At 31.7% G+C, this 19,475-nt stretch overlaps 1 protein-coding gene across 1 annotated transcript; it reads right to left on the reverse strand.

Moving 5' to 3' along the window:
* Positions 1-720: 720 nt before the first annotated feature.
* On the reverse strand, positions 721-6,103 carry LOC122309573 (monooxygenase 2-like). Its single transcript, XM_043123084.1, has 7 exons — positions 5,610-6,103; positions 3,534-3,647; positions 3,246-3,392; positions 3,000-3,068; positions 2,394-2,559; positions 1,565-1,793; positions 721-1,361 (listed from the first exon to the last, which is right to left on the reverse strand). The coding sequence occupies exons 2-7, from the start codon at positions 3,620-3,622 to the stop codon at positions 799-801; spliced, it is 1,263 nt and encodes a 420-aa protein (XP_042979018.1). The 5' UTR covers positions 3,623-3,647; positions 5,610-6,103; the 3' UTR covers positions 721-798.
* Between the last annotated feature and the right edge of the window lie 13,372 nt (positions 6,104-19,475).

A 19,475-nucleotide genomic window follows, 5' to 3' on the forward strand; every position in this document is an offset into this window, starting at 1 on the left:
GTAAACGGCCATCTTAAAAAAATTTACACTCTCTATATGTTTCTAAAATTTTAATATATTTATAAATATCTTTCTTCAATTTTTTTTTCTATAGTCTCGAAATTTTATATAATTTCTATATATTATTTATTTTTAAGGATGTGACCTCATCAAAATTAAATTAAAACTAAGTTTAAGAAAAATAATAAAATTATTAGTATCGATTTCCAAATTTTTTTTTTTGTTATACAGTATTAGATTTTTTAATATGAAATCTAAAGTACAAATATAAGAAAAATCATTTAAGGTTGATAATTTATATGAAAAATAGTTAAGAGATTTTATCCTCTAAACTTCATTGAGCAAAAAAAACAAAGAAAAAAAGAAAAAATTACTTAAGGTCTCAGTTCTAACATTATATGCTTAATTTGACACGAAAATATCTAGATTTTGCATGAAACTTGATAAACTAACTTACAAACTAGAATTAAAGATGACCTTTTAAAAGATTACTTGATAATTTTTATGAAAAAAATAAATTCTAAATATTTTATTATAAAAATAATAATAGATTAATATTATTCTATAAAACATTATCGTTAGAAATTTGAAACATATATTAAATTGTGTTTTTTAAAATTTTACTTCTATGTATATATTGTAAATTATTGAGATCTAATTTTATATATAGTTATATTTTATAATTTTATAATTTATTTTTGTTTTATATAAACATGTCACATAATAGAAAAGTTGGCCCCTCTCATAAAAGTTCCTAGTTCAGCCATTGCATATACACTGAGTTCATTTTAAGAATTTTTAAACAAGCTTTCCACAATCAAACTCAGCCCTCTTCAACAACACCCCAGCCAGGAATCTGGCTAGCATTTTATCCCTAAAGAAGCTTAAAGCTTTTCCACCACCATCCTGAATGTAACCAATAATATAAGCTGTAGTAATGAGGTTAATGCTTCTCCATTTCCTCTCTTTGGCATACTTCTTCAATCCCGATTCAATCCTCTTATATTCATCATGATGATCTCTTTCTCTTTCTGTTTTATCTTTTCTCTGATCCCCACTTGGTTTTTTCAGTAGAGCCTGACCAAGACACCTGGCCAAAACAACGCCGTCTTCTAAGGCAGCACAACCACCTTGGCCAAGGTCAGGGGTCATGGGATGGAGTGCATCGCCGGCTACACAGACGTTTCCTTTGCTGATATTTCCCCAAAGAAGCTCCCAGGGATGCCTATACCTTAGTGCCGACAATGTAATACCATCTAGTTCAGTATTTTCAATTACATTCCTTATTTCATCAGGAACTTTTTCAAGCTTGCCTAACACAAATTCCTTCATCCTAGCTGGGTTATCTTCTATCTCTTTCTCTGCAAGATAGATATATGTAAAAGAAAGTTGTGACAATGTTAAGCATAAATCCCAGGCAAGAATCTTGTTTCAAAAGGCATTCTCCACATAATGCAGTAGTATTATTGTGACATAATCTGTGAGTCCAAAAATTGTACGTTTTTAAAGCCAAGAATAATCAAGCAATTAGCACTGAGTTATAGGAATTAAAATGGTTAATTACCTTGGTTGGACGGAGTCCAGATGAAAAACCAATAGACGATGTTATCATCACAAGGAAGAAAACCAGATCGAAAACCTTTCCCAAAGAACTGCATGAACTTGTTCTCAAATCCATGACTGCGCTTGAAGTCTACACAGCCCCTTATGGCAGATCTCCCTGCAAAAGCCGGTTTCTTGAAATGCAACCACTTTGCCACCACCGAGTTCACTCCATCACACCCAAGTAAAACCTTCCATCCACAAATTAAGTTTATTCTAAAATAATAAATCCCAAGAAATTATATCCAAAACATGACCTACCTAGATGGTCTCATTAATTATATATGACTTAATTAGCTGTAAGATAGATGAAATCGAATAGTATACTATTAGAATAATTTCATTAAATCATTAGACATGGTGCATTCGTGTAAAGTTAAGATTCGAACTTAAAGTCGCTACTCTTATACCACGTCAGTCCGCTTATTTTAAAAACATAAAATCAAATAAATTTAATTATCTAAGCTATACATATATTTAAAAATAATGATAGGCTTATTATATACCTCCTACCACCTAATCATTACTCCCATTGGTGTTTTAAGTTTTTTCTTTTTCACTCCTATAATACTCCTTTGCACGCATCCTCTCAAGTATTTTCTTTTTTCTTTCTCTAATGTTTAAGAAATTGATTATTAGTGAAGTTATATATATTTTTTAATTTTTTCTTAATAGTATGTTAAAAAAATACTTAAAAATAATAAAAAATTAAAATTCTAAATATATTATAGAATAGTAATAGGACGATACGAGCCTATCATTATTCTATATTCTATATTTAAACACAGTACCTTAGTTCTGAGAATAGTTCCATCAGCAAGATGCACGAGCATCAAGGAGCCTGATTCCTCTACAGAAACTACCTTGGAAGAGTACCTGATCGTGCCACTTGGGAGTTCCTCTGCCAGGGTTTCCGCCAACAACTTCCTTTTAACACAACGAATTTCGTGTTCTAAACTGCAAATCACATCGTGTACAGAAATTATCCGGTCTGGCTCAAACACCTCATCTTGATTATAATATCAAAATAAATCCAGGCAATATTGTATATAAAATTTTGGTCATCTAAGCTTTATATAGCTGCGTTTTTGTACTAGAAAGAAATGATCCAAGAATCACAAATTAACTTTGGATAAAAAAGAGATGGCTGTAATGCCCGTCGTCTTTTTTGCAAAAAAAAAATGGTTTTTTCATGACTTGTCTGATTGTAATATGGTAGGGGATGGCTTGCTTGGGTCTTGGGGCGCATGGTCTTTATCATTGCGAGAGATTCATATCACCGCTCTGATCAGGACATGAAAGTTGAAGCCAATAAACCCAAGCTACCGAGAGGTTACATATACGTGTGTGTGTGAAAGGAAGAAGTACAATTATCATATTTCAGTGCTGTAACTTACTGTTTTCCTTTGACTTCAAATGACGTCTTTGAGGTTTGAAGCCCTGAAATTGTAGAGGTAGTCACATTCCTGCACACGATAGAAGATGTGCGCTGGTTGGTAAAACCAAAACAACGTGGAAGTTGCATCCATCGTATATGCCATGCAAGCATATTACATATGGATCTAATCATCATCTGGAAAAAGAAAAAACAAATCTGGACGGATTGAGGAGATCGAGGTTGAGTAGTGAGTACTCCTACTTACTCAAGAAGCCGTTGATGATGTTGTCGAAGAAAGGAGCCGAGGCCAACAGCATCTAGGGCCTTCCAAGCATTTGTCCATGTCGTGAAGGCAAAACCTGTGACTCTCAAACTATCCGAGGATTCCAATACTAGGCTTCGAATTCCCAGCCTGCAATTAAAATTATTTATGTTATTTAATTAATACCCATTTTTATACCTTCATAGCCGGACACGATCATGTATGTATGTATACGTAACGTCGCATACACGTTCAAAAAAGACATGGAGATCAAAGGGTGTGTGTACGTACCTATGAAGTCCCAAGGATGTTGTAAGACCAGCAATTCCAGCTCCCACAATCACTATGTCTTCCACTCCCTCCATGATATTTAGGCTCATGATCTTGATGTTGCTTTTTTATTTCCTGGGACGAGGTTGAAAATAAATTTTCGTCCAGTAGTTAAGATTACAAACCGATAATAGTCTCTTTATAAAGACTCATGTCGTAAGAGCTCAGACTGGGAGCGTGCTGGAAGATCATAATAATTTGTACTTCTATTTATATTATTGAAGATAGTGGCATACGACGAAAATGACAAAGTTGATAACGGAAGCTAACACGTAAATTTGATGCTAACGTTATAATAATTTATATATATATATATATGTGTGTGTGTGTAAAAATTAAAATACATTATAACTTTAGATCTACCTGTTAGATCCGGCCTGCATTTCATGTCCTGAATCTCTAACCTAGGGAGTACTCATTCATGAACCTACCCAATTATTGTTCTTGTTTTGGCCCCGTGTATATATCTATACTAATATATAAAGTGCGAATCGTTTAAGAACAGAATTTTCGTCCAACATTTTTATTTTCAATTTTGTCCTTAGTTTTATTTGTCAATTACGGTTATTTGCATTCTACTTTTATTCTACCGATTGTTCTTTTGGTCTTTCTCCATTCCCACCAACTTATTTAGCTTTTCCTGTTTTATTTACAGTTTTGTCCCTTAATTTTATTGTCCAGTTTGTTGTCTTTGGTGTCGTTTTGATTCGCCGACTTTATTTTAATGTCTTTTTACAGTTAAAGCTTATCACTTTGTCTGATAAAATGCAATCGGATTGAAATTTAAATGTCAATATTTCTTTCATTCCGTATCTTCAACTATCTATTCTCCGTATTCTAACCTTTTAAAAAAAATATCCTGGACGAAGTTAATCGTGAATCTCAGCAATTCTAGGTATGTTCTTGTTGTTTCTCTCAGTAATGCAATGATGAATTGTATTGTATGAATGTTGTTACAGTGTGTAATTAGATGATTTGCATATGCATATGTCGTGATTTCTTCTGATTTCTTCGTATGTTCTGAGAACACAAAAAAAAAAACATAGTTAAGAGTGAAAAAAGAAAGCCCAGTTGTTCCTCACCTTCAGAGCCAATAAACAATAGATCCAACCGAAAAATAACCATAAGAAAAAAAATTTCCTCCACCAAACAACAGATCCAACCGAGAAACCCAATAATATGCCATCAGAAAAAAAAAAAAAACACCCAAACAGAGTTCCTTAATACACACGAGATGGTGAAATAAACCCACCCAAACAACAAATGCAATCGAGAAAGTCAAAAAAAAAAAAAAAAACTCCCTTTCAAAAAAAAAAATAAAATAAAAAACTCCTTCGAAAATAAAATTTCAAAAATAATCCTACGCCCATCTAGTCTTATCTGGTCTCTTCCACCACCAAGTGCTTCCTCCTCCCCAAGCCCGAGGCCTGTAGTCCCTTTCTTTTCCCTGGCACAGATGGTCTCTCTCTTTACATCTCTTTCCTCTCATTTGTCCCTCAGATTTGCCATCGACGGCAGCTCGCAGTCATGCACGGGCACACCCACTACGTTATTATTTTAGATAAAATATTATATAATATATATAATATTATATAATATATATTATTATCATCTCACCCACTCCACCGACTCTCACCCACCAACTCCAACTCCTGTCGGGAAAGAATCCAAAATTAATTGCCGTGCACACCCACTCCGTTACTATTTTAGATAAAATATTATATAATATATAATATATTATATATATGGTTATTATATATATAAATAGATACTGAATCCACCAACTCCAACGACTCTCACTCACCAACTCCCAGTCGTGTCGGGAAAGCATCCAAAACTGATTGCCGTGCTGTCTAACCACGATGCACCCAACCATACGGTGATGCCATGTGACCTTGACATGGTGGCGGCAAGGGGGCCACCGGGTGACAACCCAACAAAAGAAATAGAACCTAAAGGCAAACAACAGAGAAAACAAACACATACCCAACAAACAACAGAAACCCCAACTGCGATGCATCCCAACTAGACGCTTACATTGTTTAGTGTCGGCGTCCTCGCTGCATGTGGGGGTCAATAGCCCTAGATGGTCCAATCACGATGCAATCCAAGCACATGGCAACACCGTTTGGCCTTAACGTGCTTGCAGCATAGCAAATCGCAACGATCAGTTGTTGCAACAACTACAAAAAAAAAATTAGAAATCCACTTTAATCCCATTGAGAGAAAGAGGGAGGGGGGCGATTGTCCGCTAGAACCCACGGTGTGGCCATGGGTTGGGGGAGAACCCATGGTGAGTAAACCGATGATGATTCTATTGTGGGTGTGGCCATGGTGAGAAAGAACCCACGGTGACTAAAAGAGAAGAGGGGAAGAAGAAAAATGGAGAAGGGTTGTGGCAGGTGCTATGGGGCGACAAGGGGAAGAGAGGGATGAGAGTCTGAGTTGAGAAAGCGAAGAAAGTTTGCTTTGCTTTGTTTTGCTTACCGTGCTAAAACAATTATCCAACTTTTCATATTGATTGAAAGGAATATGATAGGTGACAAAGAAGAGTTATTATACAAGGAAAAAAGTGAGGTGGGTGGAGGACCGGTGGTAGTGATTGACAGCCTATAAAAAACATGGATTGACATAAAATACACAATAAACAATGAAATGTTAGGTGGCAGGAGCGAGGAATTACTGAACCATCCTCACTCACATCATCATCTCACCCTCCTTCCGCTGTTACACTCAACAGGGATTAGTTTAGCCATTTTCTTCACAATGCATCTGTATGTGTGCCATATAATATATACACATATCAAAATAGTTTGAATTTCAAACTCCCAACAAATAATATTAAATTATTCACGAAACTAACATTTATTGACTGTCTTGTTACAACTCTCAGAAACGGATCACACTAAAACAAAAAAAATAGTAAATGATTACAGTTTTTTGAAATCTTTATAAAGTGTAATAATAAATTTTCATATAATTGTTTAAAAAAATTTTGCTTTGCTTTGTTTTGCTTACCGTGCTAAAACAATCATCCAACTTTTCATATTGATTGAAAGGAATATGGTAGGTGACAAAGAAGAGTTATTATACAAGGGAAAAAGTGAGGTGGGTGGAGGACCGGTGGTAGTGATTGACAGCCTACAAAAAACATGGATTGACATAAAATACACAATAAACGATGAAATGTTAGGTGGCAGGAGCGAGGAATTACTGAACCCATCCTCACTCACATCATCAGCTCACCCTCCTTCCACTGTTACACTTAACAGGGATTAGTTTAGCCATTTCCTTCACAATGCGTCTGTATGTGTGCCATATAATATATACACATATCAAAATAGTTTGAATATCAAACTCCCAACAAATAATATTAAATTATTCACAAAACTAACATTTATTGACTGTCTTGTAACAACTCCCAGAAAAGGGTCACACTAAAACAAAAGAAATAGAATTTTAAAACATTTTAATTTTTTTTTACATTTTAGATTCTCAACAAAATTTTATTTATACCTCATATATTAAGCAAAAACATTTAAATGAACTGTGTACTAATATCTAGATAACAAAAATCTTTTATAAACATTATTATTAAATTTTAAGTCATTATTAATGTATAAATTTAAAAAAAAATTTACAACATTTTAAATTTTATTTATTTATATTTTTAATTCTTAATATAATTTTATACAAAATTCATATATGAATTGAAACAATTTAAATGAAGTATATGCTAATAGTTAAATAATGAAATTTTTTTATAAACATTATCATTAAATTTACAGAAAGGACGTGCATTGATGAACTTAAGCCGATCACCCTCAATCCACTTCTAAATGTTTATCCACACCTCCATGTAAGAATTATCATTTTAGAATTCTCTAGATAATAATGACGACCGGAACTGATGAAAGGTGTAGGTGAAAATTTTGTTTTATATTTCTTAGTCAAAGCAAAAAGTACTTTGTTTTTATTAATTGATTGAGAAAAATTGTGGGGCAGTAAATTACCAGCTGTATTGCTCATATTCATCATGATTTTACTTCACAAATATCTCATCCTTCAAGTCTTCAGAAAAGTTGATCCAATAATCTTGAGTAGGTGAAAAGAGAGTTATAGGTTTGGTGGCAGGTCTATTTTTGTATCTTTAATATCATCATTCTGTTTTATTTGATTCAATAAAACTTATTATTTTTTAATGCACCTTAAACGCCATCTAATAATCACGTGGATCTATACTGCTTCAACAACACTAATAATGAATTGTTCTCTTTCTAAAATTAGATTATTAATTTACTAAAGAGAATGTACATTTAGTTGTCTTTTATATGAGTTGGCTAGCTGTAGCCTGTAACATTTTGCAGTCAAACAATAGGTCTCACGCTGCCCATCTCTACTCTTTTTACAGTCCAACGTTTTGCAGTACCCAAAAAGAAGACAATTCGCATTTCGCACCATAAGCAGCCATGACCGAGTAATACCATTTTGAAGAATGCACGGTGCAGAAAATTCACCGTTTCAGAATTAGTGCGCGCACAATCTTGCGAAATGGATTACTCCTAATCTATAAAGAGTTTTGCTATATATAAACAAAGTTATGTATTAATTTACGTATTAATACTAATTTTTTTATATTTAAAATTTAATTTCGGTTAACATATATTCTTGCAAGTTTTTGTTTCTTTCATCTATTTGTGCTGAAATTTATTTAGTTGTTGGTTTGTGGTGTGGTTTTTATTTCTTTCTTGTTTTGTTTGTTGTTGCGATTGAGGTTTATTTTTTTGTTTCGTTTGTTGTCACAGGTCTAAACACATCTTTAGTTGATTTTCTTGCGTTTATTTACAGATCTGAACATATCTTAAGAGATCTGTTGGTTCCTCTCGCCCCTTTGGTATTTTTCTTGCACAATCTTTTTTTTTTTTTTTTAAGTTGTGCTTGTTGTTACACCCATGTAGAAATTTTTTGTTCTTGCATTTCATGTATATTCAATTAACGTTCTTTTTTCCTTGCATTTTAGATTTGTAGCATTTTTTTTATTTTTGCAATCTGTTTTTTTAGGGTTTCAGTTTGAAGAGAGCTGTTCTTGGTTTATTTTTTTGCATTTATTCACAGATGTTCAGATATCTGTTTGTTCTTTCGTCTCTTCCAATTTTTGTTTCTTGCACATTTTTTGTTTAAATGTTGCGTTTGTTGTTACACATGTAGAAAAAAAATTTCTTGCATTTCATGTATATTCGATTCACGTTTTTTTTAACTTGCATTTCAGAATTGTAGAATATTTTTTTTTTTTGCGATTTGTGTTGCTACGGTTTTTTAGTTTCTGGTCCATCTGGAATAATATTTGAATATTAAAAGCTATTGATTCCAAGGCTCTAAAATTCAAACCACCTAAATATTCCAAAGTGAACCACCTAAACCATTATACTAATAATACATTTTCAAATCGTTACGATTAAATATTAATATAATCTTCAGGTCCCATCTCTTTTTGTTTTCCCACACCCTTTTTCTCTCATGAAAAGCAATTCCACAAAGTAGTCATGATCAAACCCACCTAAGTTGTATTGGAAGCGAATCATTTCCATGTACCAATTGTCAAAAAGTTATCCATCCATGACTACTTTTCCAAACGAAACTAAGAAATTGAGAAATGCTGTTTTTTTTTTAAGTTCTTTTCATTCTTTATTAGTTCTTAATTATAAATAGTGAAATTATTTATATCATCTTTTTTGTTTATCATTAGAATAATTTTCATCAAGCAACATATTATATATGTAGGTTTTTTTGATACATCTTTGTCAATTGTCGATCACCACAGGCCAGTACCGCCAAAGGTTGTTGGCCTGGCCTCCTTCTGGAATAATATTTGAATATTAAAAGTCATTGATTCCAAGGCTCTAAAATTCAATCCACCTAAATCGCCCTTATGTCAAAGTGAACCACCTAAACTATTATACTAATAATGCATTTTCAAATCGTTACGATTAAATATTAATATAGTCTCCAGGCCCCATCCCTTTTTGTTTTTCCACACCCTTTTTCTCCCCTGCAATAGATAGTGATGGTAGTTTGTAACAATACTCTTTTAATATTTTAAATTATTATTATAATTTCATGTGCAATTCATATACGTAAATAAATTATGTGATAAAACATGATAATGTAAGTCTATAAACACATGATAATGTATTTTTTTTCTCATAGACCCCACAGCATTAACGTCACAACACCAATGAAAACCAATTCCACAAGGTAGTCATGATCAAAGCCACCTAACTTGTATTGGAAGCGAGTCATGTCCATGTATGAATTGTCAAAAAGTTATCCATCCATGACTACTTTTCCAAATGAAACTAAGAAATTAATAAATGCTGCTTTTTTTTTTTAAATTTTCATCTCGAATCATATCAACTAATAATTGATCATGTATTGTATTTTAAAGGATATATAAATATTATAAGTTAATTACTTAACAATTGACAGGCTTCTAAAAATATATACAGCATGTATATAAATCGGTATGTTTGGAGATGACATATATATATATATATAATGGAAGGTGGAACTTAATAAATAATTGGGCTTATATATATATTTAATTATATGCCATTAATTATATTAGATTACCAAATTAGTTCTTTTCATTCTTTATTAGTTCTTAATTATAATTCATGATTGGGAGCGATCTATGGTAGGCATTTTGAGAAGGAACTATATATGATTTATATCCTGATTTATTACTAGCTGATATTCTTGCTGCACTACATGCTGTTAAATACAATAAGGATTTGGGTTTAAAGTAGGTCATTTTGGAAGATCAATTATGTTGCAAAAAATATAGCAATATGCCTTGGGGTTTGATATTTTATTTAATTATTGGTACCAAATTAATATGATGGTGCCGTGGTTCACAGATACAGAATTTTCGATCCATACACTAAGATCGATTGAGTATTATATATTAAAAAAAATTAGTGTTACAATATAGTTATAAAATATATAAGTATTAGTCGTTTTAAAAAGAAAATCAGATTTATTATTAAAGAAATTAATTTTTTATATAAAGCTTGTATTTGTTTTTGAGAAGTAGCAAAGTATTTATACATTCACGACTATAAATATTATTTTTTTGAATAAATAAAATAGAAACTTTTTATAAATTATCTGTAAACGAAAAATTATAAACATTTTTTTAAATCAAGTAACAAAGTAATGATCCAGGCGAATTAACAAGAGATTTATATGAACTAACAATAATGATAAGAAAGTTGATGAATTCTTATAATTAACTGTTTGTTAGGAATTAATAGTAAAACATCATTTTGCTTACTGATTGCTTCAAAGTTATGGTTATTGAGTTTTTATACATAAATATAGTATTTAGTCTTGTTGTTTTCAAGATTTGTTTGAAAACTTTTAAAAATTTGATAAACATTAACTTATTAACACAAACATTATAATAATAAAAAAAACAAAATAGCATTTCCATTTATTTGTGGTTTTTTTATAGCCTTTTATTTGTTTTTATTTTTTTTTTGTTTTATATATTTTATTAAAAATATGTTTGATAATAAATTCCATTCAATACATTAATTCTTTGCTTGTAAGTTTTTTTTTCCAGTAAATAGTGAAATTATTTATATCATCTTTTTTATTTATCATAAGAATAATTTTTTTTATGTATGTTTTTTTTGTCAGATTTGTTGCTTTTGCTTTTGTTTGGCTCTTCATCAATCTGGTTGGTATCAATTTGCTGTGTCCACTTTATTCCTCTGTTTGTGCTCCACTTCCTGGTACGTTCTTTTCTATCTCATTTGAAAAAATATTATTCAATTCTTTTATGTTTATATAAGTGCGCTTATAATTAGGATAAATTGATGATATTATATTATTGTTATGTTAATATTTACTTTTTTCATTTTTTTATGTTCAATTTTTTTTTAGATTACGCACCAAAATCGACACAGAATTTACAATTTTTCATAACTTTATGCCGATTGGTAAGACAATATTATTAAATGCAAAAATATACTTAAACATTATTAACACCGTTTTTTGTTTATCTAACTTCTTTTATGAATAAATCCAGAAGAGAATGAAAACAATTCACGAAGAAAAAATTGGTATAGTATCCAATCAAACAAAAAAAAAGAAGAAATCCGTCAAAAAAGAAGAGAGAGATATGCTGAGTTGAAAAATTTTCGACATAATGAAATGCGAAGGCAAAGACAGTCTCAGAATATCCTATCTCTTTCTTCAAACAACGATGAAAGGATTTGTATAAGAGAAATTGGATCGTCTTCGAATATCAACTTTTCTGGAATTAACATCGATAACAATACGTCAACTTCAGTATTGACCAATCAGGTTTATTCATAACAATTTCTTACTAAAAGAAATATTTCCTTCAATTCCTTTCTCATTCTATTCAATAAATATTAAAAAATACTTTTATAGGTTAATTATCTAAATGAAGATGAATTGAATTTTCAAAGAACGTCAAATTCCAATTTAGATAATGTACAAGCTAACACATTTTTTCGTTAATTTTTACATTAATATTTAATATCTTATCTTTAATAATATTATTTTTTATTTTTTTAATATAGGAAAACGACAAAGAAGATCTCCTTGTTTTAGACAAATATTACACACTATAATTCTTGAACCAAGTTATTTACCATTAGTACCGTCACGTAAATATTGTGGAGCAAAAAAATTTTATCATGAACCAAACAGTTTTTGTTGTTCAGATGGAACAATATCGTTAGCGTTTAGTCAAATTTCTAATGAACTATATCAGTTATTTACTTCTAATTCAAACAAATCTGAAAATTTTCGTACATACGTGCGTACATATAATAATAAATTTGCCTTCACATCATTTGGAGTTAAGTTTGATACAAATTTATGTAGAAGAAACAGAGGAATTTACACATTTAGAGTTCAAGGACAAATCTATCATTACATTAATGATTTAATTCCCGAAGATAGATATCCTTCGTACTTGCAACTATACTTCTATGATACTGAACATGAATTAGAAAATCGTGTTAATGATGCAGAAAGATTAGATCCTTCCATTATTAGTCAATTGATGGATATACTCAGAATTAATCCATATAGTCATTTCTTTCGAAACTTGAGTAACATTCCAAATCTCGAAAATCATGTAATTCACATAAGATCAGACGTTGGATTAGATCAACGTGTTTATAATACCCCATCAGTATCGCAAGTTGCAGCTATTTGGACTGAATCTGACAATTATGCAGAAGAAACAAATCGAAATATTATCGTTTTTAGTCATACAGGTCAAGATCATATTGTTCAATATTATTTTGCTTGTTACGATCCACTTCAATATCCATTATTATTTCCTCTTGGTGATTCTGGTTGGCATGAAGGAATCGAAAAAATAAAAAAAGGAACAATATTGCTAAACAATCAAACATCAACATTAAATGATTTACACAAATCAAGTAATGCAGAGGAATTATTTCGAACTGAAGAAGAAGGTAATAATAATTTTAAGGGTTAGATTTTATCCCCTCCAACTATTACTTAATTTACAATATACCCCTAAAATTATTGATTGCATCAAAATATCCCCTCTTATTTTCAAAACGTCTCAATCGCCCTCTTTCATCTACAACAAGCATTAAATCGAACGAAAATATCATTTGTGTGCTTTTCACGTGTATTTCCTTTAATGCAAAGACAAAATTACCCTTCACTTTATCAACAACATTGTCGTTTGCATTTCCCTCGAAAACAAAAGGGGTTGGTTGATCTGCTTTCCTATTTTTTTTATCCCCACGAAAATTTCTCTTTTCACATTGTTTTCAAATTTTTTCCATACATCTCGCAAGTCCAATGAAAGCAGGTCCGGTGTACATGATTGTGAATTAAATGATAGTCGGAGGGGGCAAACTATATTTAACTCTAATTTTAATTCTTCTAATTTTGTTATCTTAAACTTTTATATGTTTATATTTCTAAATTTTCTTCCATAATTTTTGTAGTTTTGAAGAAGAAGAAGAAACAACCAACAATTTCATGCCGTGAATATTATTGTTTCAAATTACAAATAAGACAACATAACAAATCAATTTTATTATTATCTGGTCGTTTATTAAAACAATTTGTTGTTGACATGTATATTAAAATTGAAACATCAAGATTAAATTATTTTCGTTCGAAACAACAAGAAATTAGATCAGATATATATCAAGGTATTGTTGATAGTATTGCAATTGGAGAAACTAATGCCTCCAAAATTGGAAGACGAATTATCTTACCTTCATCTTTTATTGGAGGTCCAAGAGATATGCGCAAGAGATATATGGAAGCAATGTCATTAGTTCAACGTTTTGGCAAACCTGATATTTTCTTAACTATGACATGTAATCCAAGTTGGAAAGAAATTTTAGATGAATTAAAACCACATGAAGAAGTTCAAAATCGTCCTGATTTAATTGCACGAATATTTAAAGCAAAATTAGAAGATTTAAAAAATGAATTATTTAAACGAGAAATTTTTGGTAAAGTTGCAGCATATGTTTACACAATTGAACATAAAAAAAGAGGCTTACCACATGTTCATTTTTTAATAATACTACAAAAAGATTGGGGAATTTATGCACCTGAATCTTTCGATGAAATTGTTTCAGCAGAAATACCTGATAAAACAAAAAATGTACACTTATATAAAAGTGTTGTTAAACATATGATGCATAGTCCTTGCGGAATATTGAATCCAACTAATATATGTATGAAAAAAAATGGAATTTGCAAAAATCAATATCCCAAAAAATTTACATCTAAAACAACTGTTGGAATTGATTGTTTTCCATTATACAAACGTTCTAATGACGGAACAATTGTGAAAGTTAGAGGACAAAATTTAGATAATCGTTGGGTTGTACCATATAATCCATATCTTCTTTCAAAATTTAATTGTCATATAAATGTTGAAATTTGTTCTACAATTAAAGCTGTCAAATATTTGTATAAATATATTTACAAAGGACATGATCGTATCGCTTTCAATTTAATCAACGACGAAAATAATCAACAAATTGATGAAATTGAACAATTTCAATCAGGTAGATGGATTACACCACCCGAAGGTACATGGAGAATATATGGTTTTGCACTTAACGAAATGTATTCATCAGTTTATAGTTTACATCTACACCTTGAAAATCAACATTTAGTAGTTTTTCGTGCACATGAAAATTTAAACAGCATTTTAAATTCAGATTTGTCAACAAAATCAATGTTAACTGAATTCTTTTTAACAAATCAAATTGATCAAAATGCACACAATTTATTGTACAAAAAATTTCTTGAAAAATTCGTTTGGAATCAACAATATAAAATTTGGACTCCAAGAAAGAAAGGAAATGTTATAGAGCGAATTGTTAGTGCAAATCCAATTGAATGTGAAAGATATTACTTGCGAATATTACTGAACCACATTAGAGGGCCAAAATCATTTGAAGATTTAAAAACAATTAATGGTATTGTTGTGCCCACATTTCGTGAAGCGGCTAATTTACATGGTCTATTGAATAAAGATAGTAGTTTAGAAGAATGTTTAGAAGAAGCTTGTTTATACTGAATGCCAAATAGTTTAAGACGTCTTTTTGCAACAATTTTAGTATATTGTAATCCTACAAATCCAAAAGAACTTTGGGAACGATTTGAAAAAGAAATGTCTGAAGATTTTTATTCAACAAATACAACAGTAAAAAATATTAAAAAAATGGTACTACAAAACATCTCTTTTACGCTTGAATCAATTGGAAAGAATATAAATATGTATCATCTTGCTCCAATTGATATATTCTCTGAAGATGAAGAATTTAGACATCAAGAAATTGATGATGAATTAACTGTTACAATTCCACAAAAAGATCTGCTTGCATCAAATCATTTAAATTCTGAACAAAAACACGCATATGAATTAATTCTCGAAACTTTACTTCTCAACAAATCTGCTGCATTTTTCATTGATGGTCCTGCTGGCACTGGAAAAACATTTCTATACAAAACACTTCTTGCTGAAATTAGATCAAAACATATGATAGCACTTACACTGCATCATCTGGTGTTGCTGCATCAATTTTACCTGGAGACCGAACAGCACATTCACGCTTTAAAATTCCATTAAATATAGAAAAAAAATAGTACATGCAATGTTAGCAAACAAGGAAATCTTGCTAAATTATTGCGTCTTGCAAAATTAATTATATGGGACGAAGCACCTGTGACGCCCCCAAATTCCGTTTGGGATCGGACGGACATTTGAAGCGTCGAGACATGTAACACAAGGTTACCTGCCCCCGTTCATGACATATAAGATGCAATAATCCTAACATGCATCTAACATTATGCAATATTCGCAGCGGATAATAATTTTTTTTTTCTTTAGCAATACTATGCACCAAACTGAAAATATCCCAATACTTAAAACATACTTCATACATAAAGATCCATTGAATAACTAAGATCACAGCACTATTCCAAAATAGTTATGATCCAAAAGTACTGGAGATGCAACTCCATCGTACAAGTAGTAATTTAACTACTATATTAACATTAACGACGCACCGTCGTTCAGTCGACTGTGTCTAGTTGGTCAGCTCCTGATCCTCCTTCAGGTCCTGTAACAAGATCTACCATTCGGGAGGAATGGTAGTTGGGACTACCACAGTGAGTTTTTGGTTTTACACTTAGTCTAAAAACAGAAACTTTTTCCTCAACTAGTTTTGATAAATCTCTTGATCTATGACTTATAATCATATGATCTTCAAACCAAACCATCACATGGTTTAAAAAGATGTCCTAAAACATATATAAGCTTCTAATTCAAGATCACATGGTTAGAAATTAACCAAACCATAAATTTAGCCAAGAATATCCACACTTTGGCTTATTTGAATATCTCTTTGCATAAAATTTCATATCTTTGAAACTAACATCAAATATCTTCAAAATAATAATATAACATGTATATAAGATACTTAGGATCCTCCAATAAATTATTAAAATCATTAGAATAGGTTTAGACCACCAAAGAGTTAAACTTTCTCAAAACAGAAACTGTTTTTCCTCTTCCAGTTTCTAAGTTTCTAAATCTAAGAAAATCTTTCATCAAAACCTTTAATCATGCAAAAATCCTCAACCAATAGACATATATACATGTTAACAATACTCCATAAAAATTTCGGACCAATATCTATCCATTAGCTTGGTCAAAAACTCCAAACTATAACATACTCTCCAGATTCACGCCCAGAATGACCTTTCTATGGTTAAAAATACTTTTGACTGACCAAATGACCATGGAATGATACAAAAAATACATCTACGGAAACTAGACTCAAAGAGGAACAACTTATATGAAGGAGAATTTATGATAAAACACTTACAAAAGCTTCGAAATGGGTGTGCAAAAGAACTCCTAAAAGCTGTCCGAGAGAGAGTGTTTGGTATTCTTTCAATAGAAAGCATAAATGAAGATAATTTCGTGGGGAGGGATGGCTGGAGATATTTGTGGATAAGATATGGAAGAGATGAGGCTGGAGTGAGAGTTAAGTGTAGGACTCTCTTACCCGAAGTGAGAGTTAAGTGTAGGACTCTCTTACCGGAGTGAGAGTGGAGTGTAGGACTCTCTTACCTAATAATATCTACAAAAATCAACTCAAGATATTTTTACCCAATAATATCCAAGAAAATTACCTCAAGATATTTCTTTTTATCCAATAATATCTACAGTTTTAAACAGACGTTTTGACCGAAAATATGAAAAAATGTTATTGCGCCATAAGACTTTAAATAACCCTCCGAGTCTAATGGCACAAACCATAATACATTTTGACACTTCTAACTATCTCCAATAATCAAAAACACACTTCTGATACCATAGTAAATAATAACACTAACTATGTAGTTAGACAAAAACCTATATGATTAATGGATTCGTGAAAACTTATGGGGTTTTCACTAGATTCTTAAAGTTAATAGAAATTTCACAATTGAATTTCTAGCGGGCTGTTACAATCTCCCCTCCTAAAAAAAAGATTTCGTCCTCGAAATCGAAGTAAGTAAGAAATAACAAGTTAAGGAATATGTGTTGCTTACCAACCTGGTGTCTATCCCGTATATATTTACCTTTGAGATTATGTCATTCCTTAACTCTCTTATTTTAATCAACAATTATATTATACTTCTTTCCACAAGGTTGGCCAAGTTGTATCGACACACTCTCCAAACTTAAAATTTCAAAATCTTCCGAAACTCTTCTTTAGAAAAACATAGGCGATATACTTTAAGTGTTCTTGTAAATACCAAAGTTAGTAGAGAATTCATCAAAATTAAGCTGTTATCCTCTCTCTCTCTCTGTTTTTTTTTTTTCGGTGGCCCTCTGTTTTAGACCAAACAACTCTGATGCGCATGATTTTTATAGGTCTTCTGTAGTTGTCAGGCGCCGCATAGCTACGACACTACTTTGTTCTTCTGTAATTGTCAGGCACCGCAGTTATGATACTACATTGCTCTTGTCTCTTGTAGAGAAATGATTCACGAGAGATGATTCGTCATAATTTTCTCTATAAAAGAATTATTCAGTTCATCTTCTTTCTCATCTCATCTTCTTCACTTTTCTGAAATTAGTCTGTATTCTTACTCTGCAATCTCTTTCTGCTTACTCACTTTGCAATGGCTCAGCAATCTTCTCATTACCAAAACATGAGGTATTCTGCACCTCGTTCACCAGTTGTTTCTGCTTCTTCCGTAGGTGCTATTATGCAATCAAATAATGATCTGACTAATAAGTCAGAAAATGAACTTATCTACGAGCTTGTGAGTCTCGGTACTCGATACTCATCAGCCATTGTGGCATATTCTCAGCGACTGCAATCCAGGACTGGTGGGGTTGACCAACTCCACGAGAAAATTTCTATCCTTCAGAGGCTTCTTATGGAATCCAACATGAAGATAGAAGCAGTAAAGCGAGAGAACAGAGATTTAAAATCTTTGCTTAACTCTTCTTTTCGAGTGGCTACTCCTTTAGATAGGAGAGGCATGCAGATTTTTGAAGAGCAAGAACGTTTAAAGATTGAGGCAAAGGACCACCCTGTGACGCCCCCAAATTCCGTTTGGGATCGGACGAACATTTGAAGCGTCGAGACATGCAACACAAGGTTACCTGCCCCCGTTCATGACATATAAGATGCAATAATCCTAACATGCATCTAGCATTATGCAATATTCGCAGCGGATAATTTTTTTTTCTTTAGCAATACTATGCACCAAACTGAAAATATCCCAATACTTAAAACATACTTCATACATAAAGATCCATTGAATAACTAAGATCACAGCACTATTCCAAAATAGTTATGATCCAAAAGTACTGGAGATGCAACTCCATCGTACAAGTAGTAATTTAACTACTATATTAACATTAACGACGCACCGTCGTTCAGTCGACTGTGTCTAGTTGGTCAGCTCCTGGTCCTCCTTCAGGTCCTGTAACAAGATCTACCATTCGGGAGGAATGGTAGTTGGGACTACCACAGTGAGATTTGATTACAAATCTCAGCAAGTTAACAAAAAAACTTCCACACAGACTAATGATGCATGGATGACAGTAAAAGCATAAATGCATAATTAAATTCATAAGTAATTAAAGAATAACTTAGCGTACAACATAGCATAATTGACATAACTTAAATTGAAACATGAATTGAACTTGACTTAGCATAAACTTGTTCTGAAACTTGAATTAACATGAAAAATACATACTCCACAGTTGTTGTGGCCCCATGTATTCTACGTGTAAATACATACTCCACAGTTGTTGTGGCCCCATGTATTCTACACAAACTT

The sequence above is a fragment of the Carya illinoinensis genome, chromosome 5, assembly GCF_018687715.1.
Source record: "Carya illinoinensis cultivar Pawnee chromosome 5, C.illinoinensisPawnee_v1, whole genome shotgun sequence".
Lineage (NCBI taxonomy): Eukaryota > Viridiplantae > Streptophyta > Magnoliopsida > Fagales > Juglandaceae > Carya > Carya illinoinensis.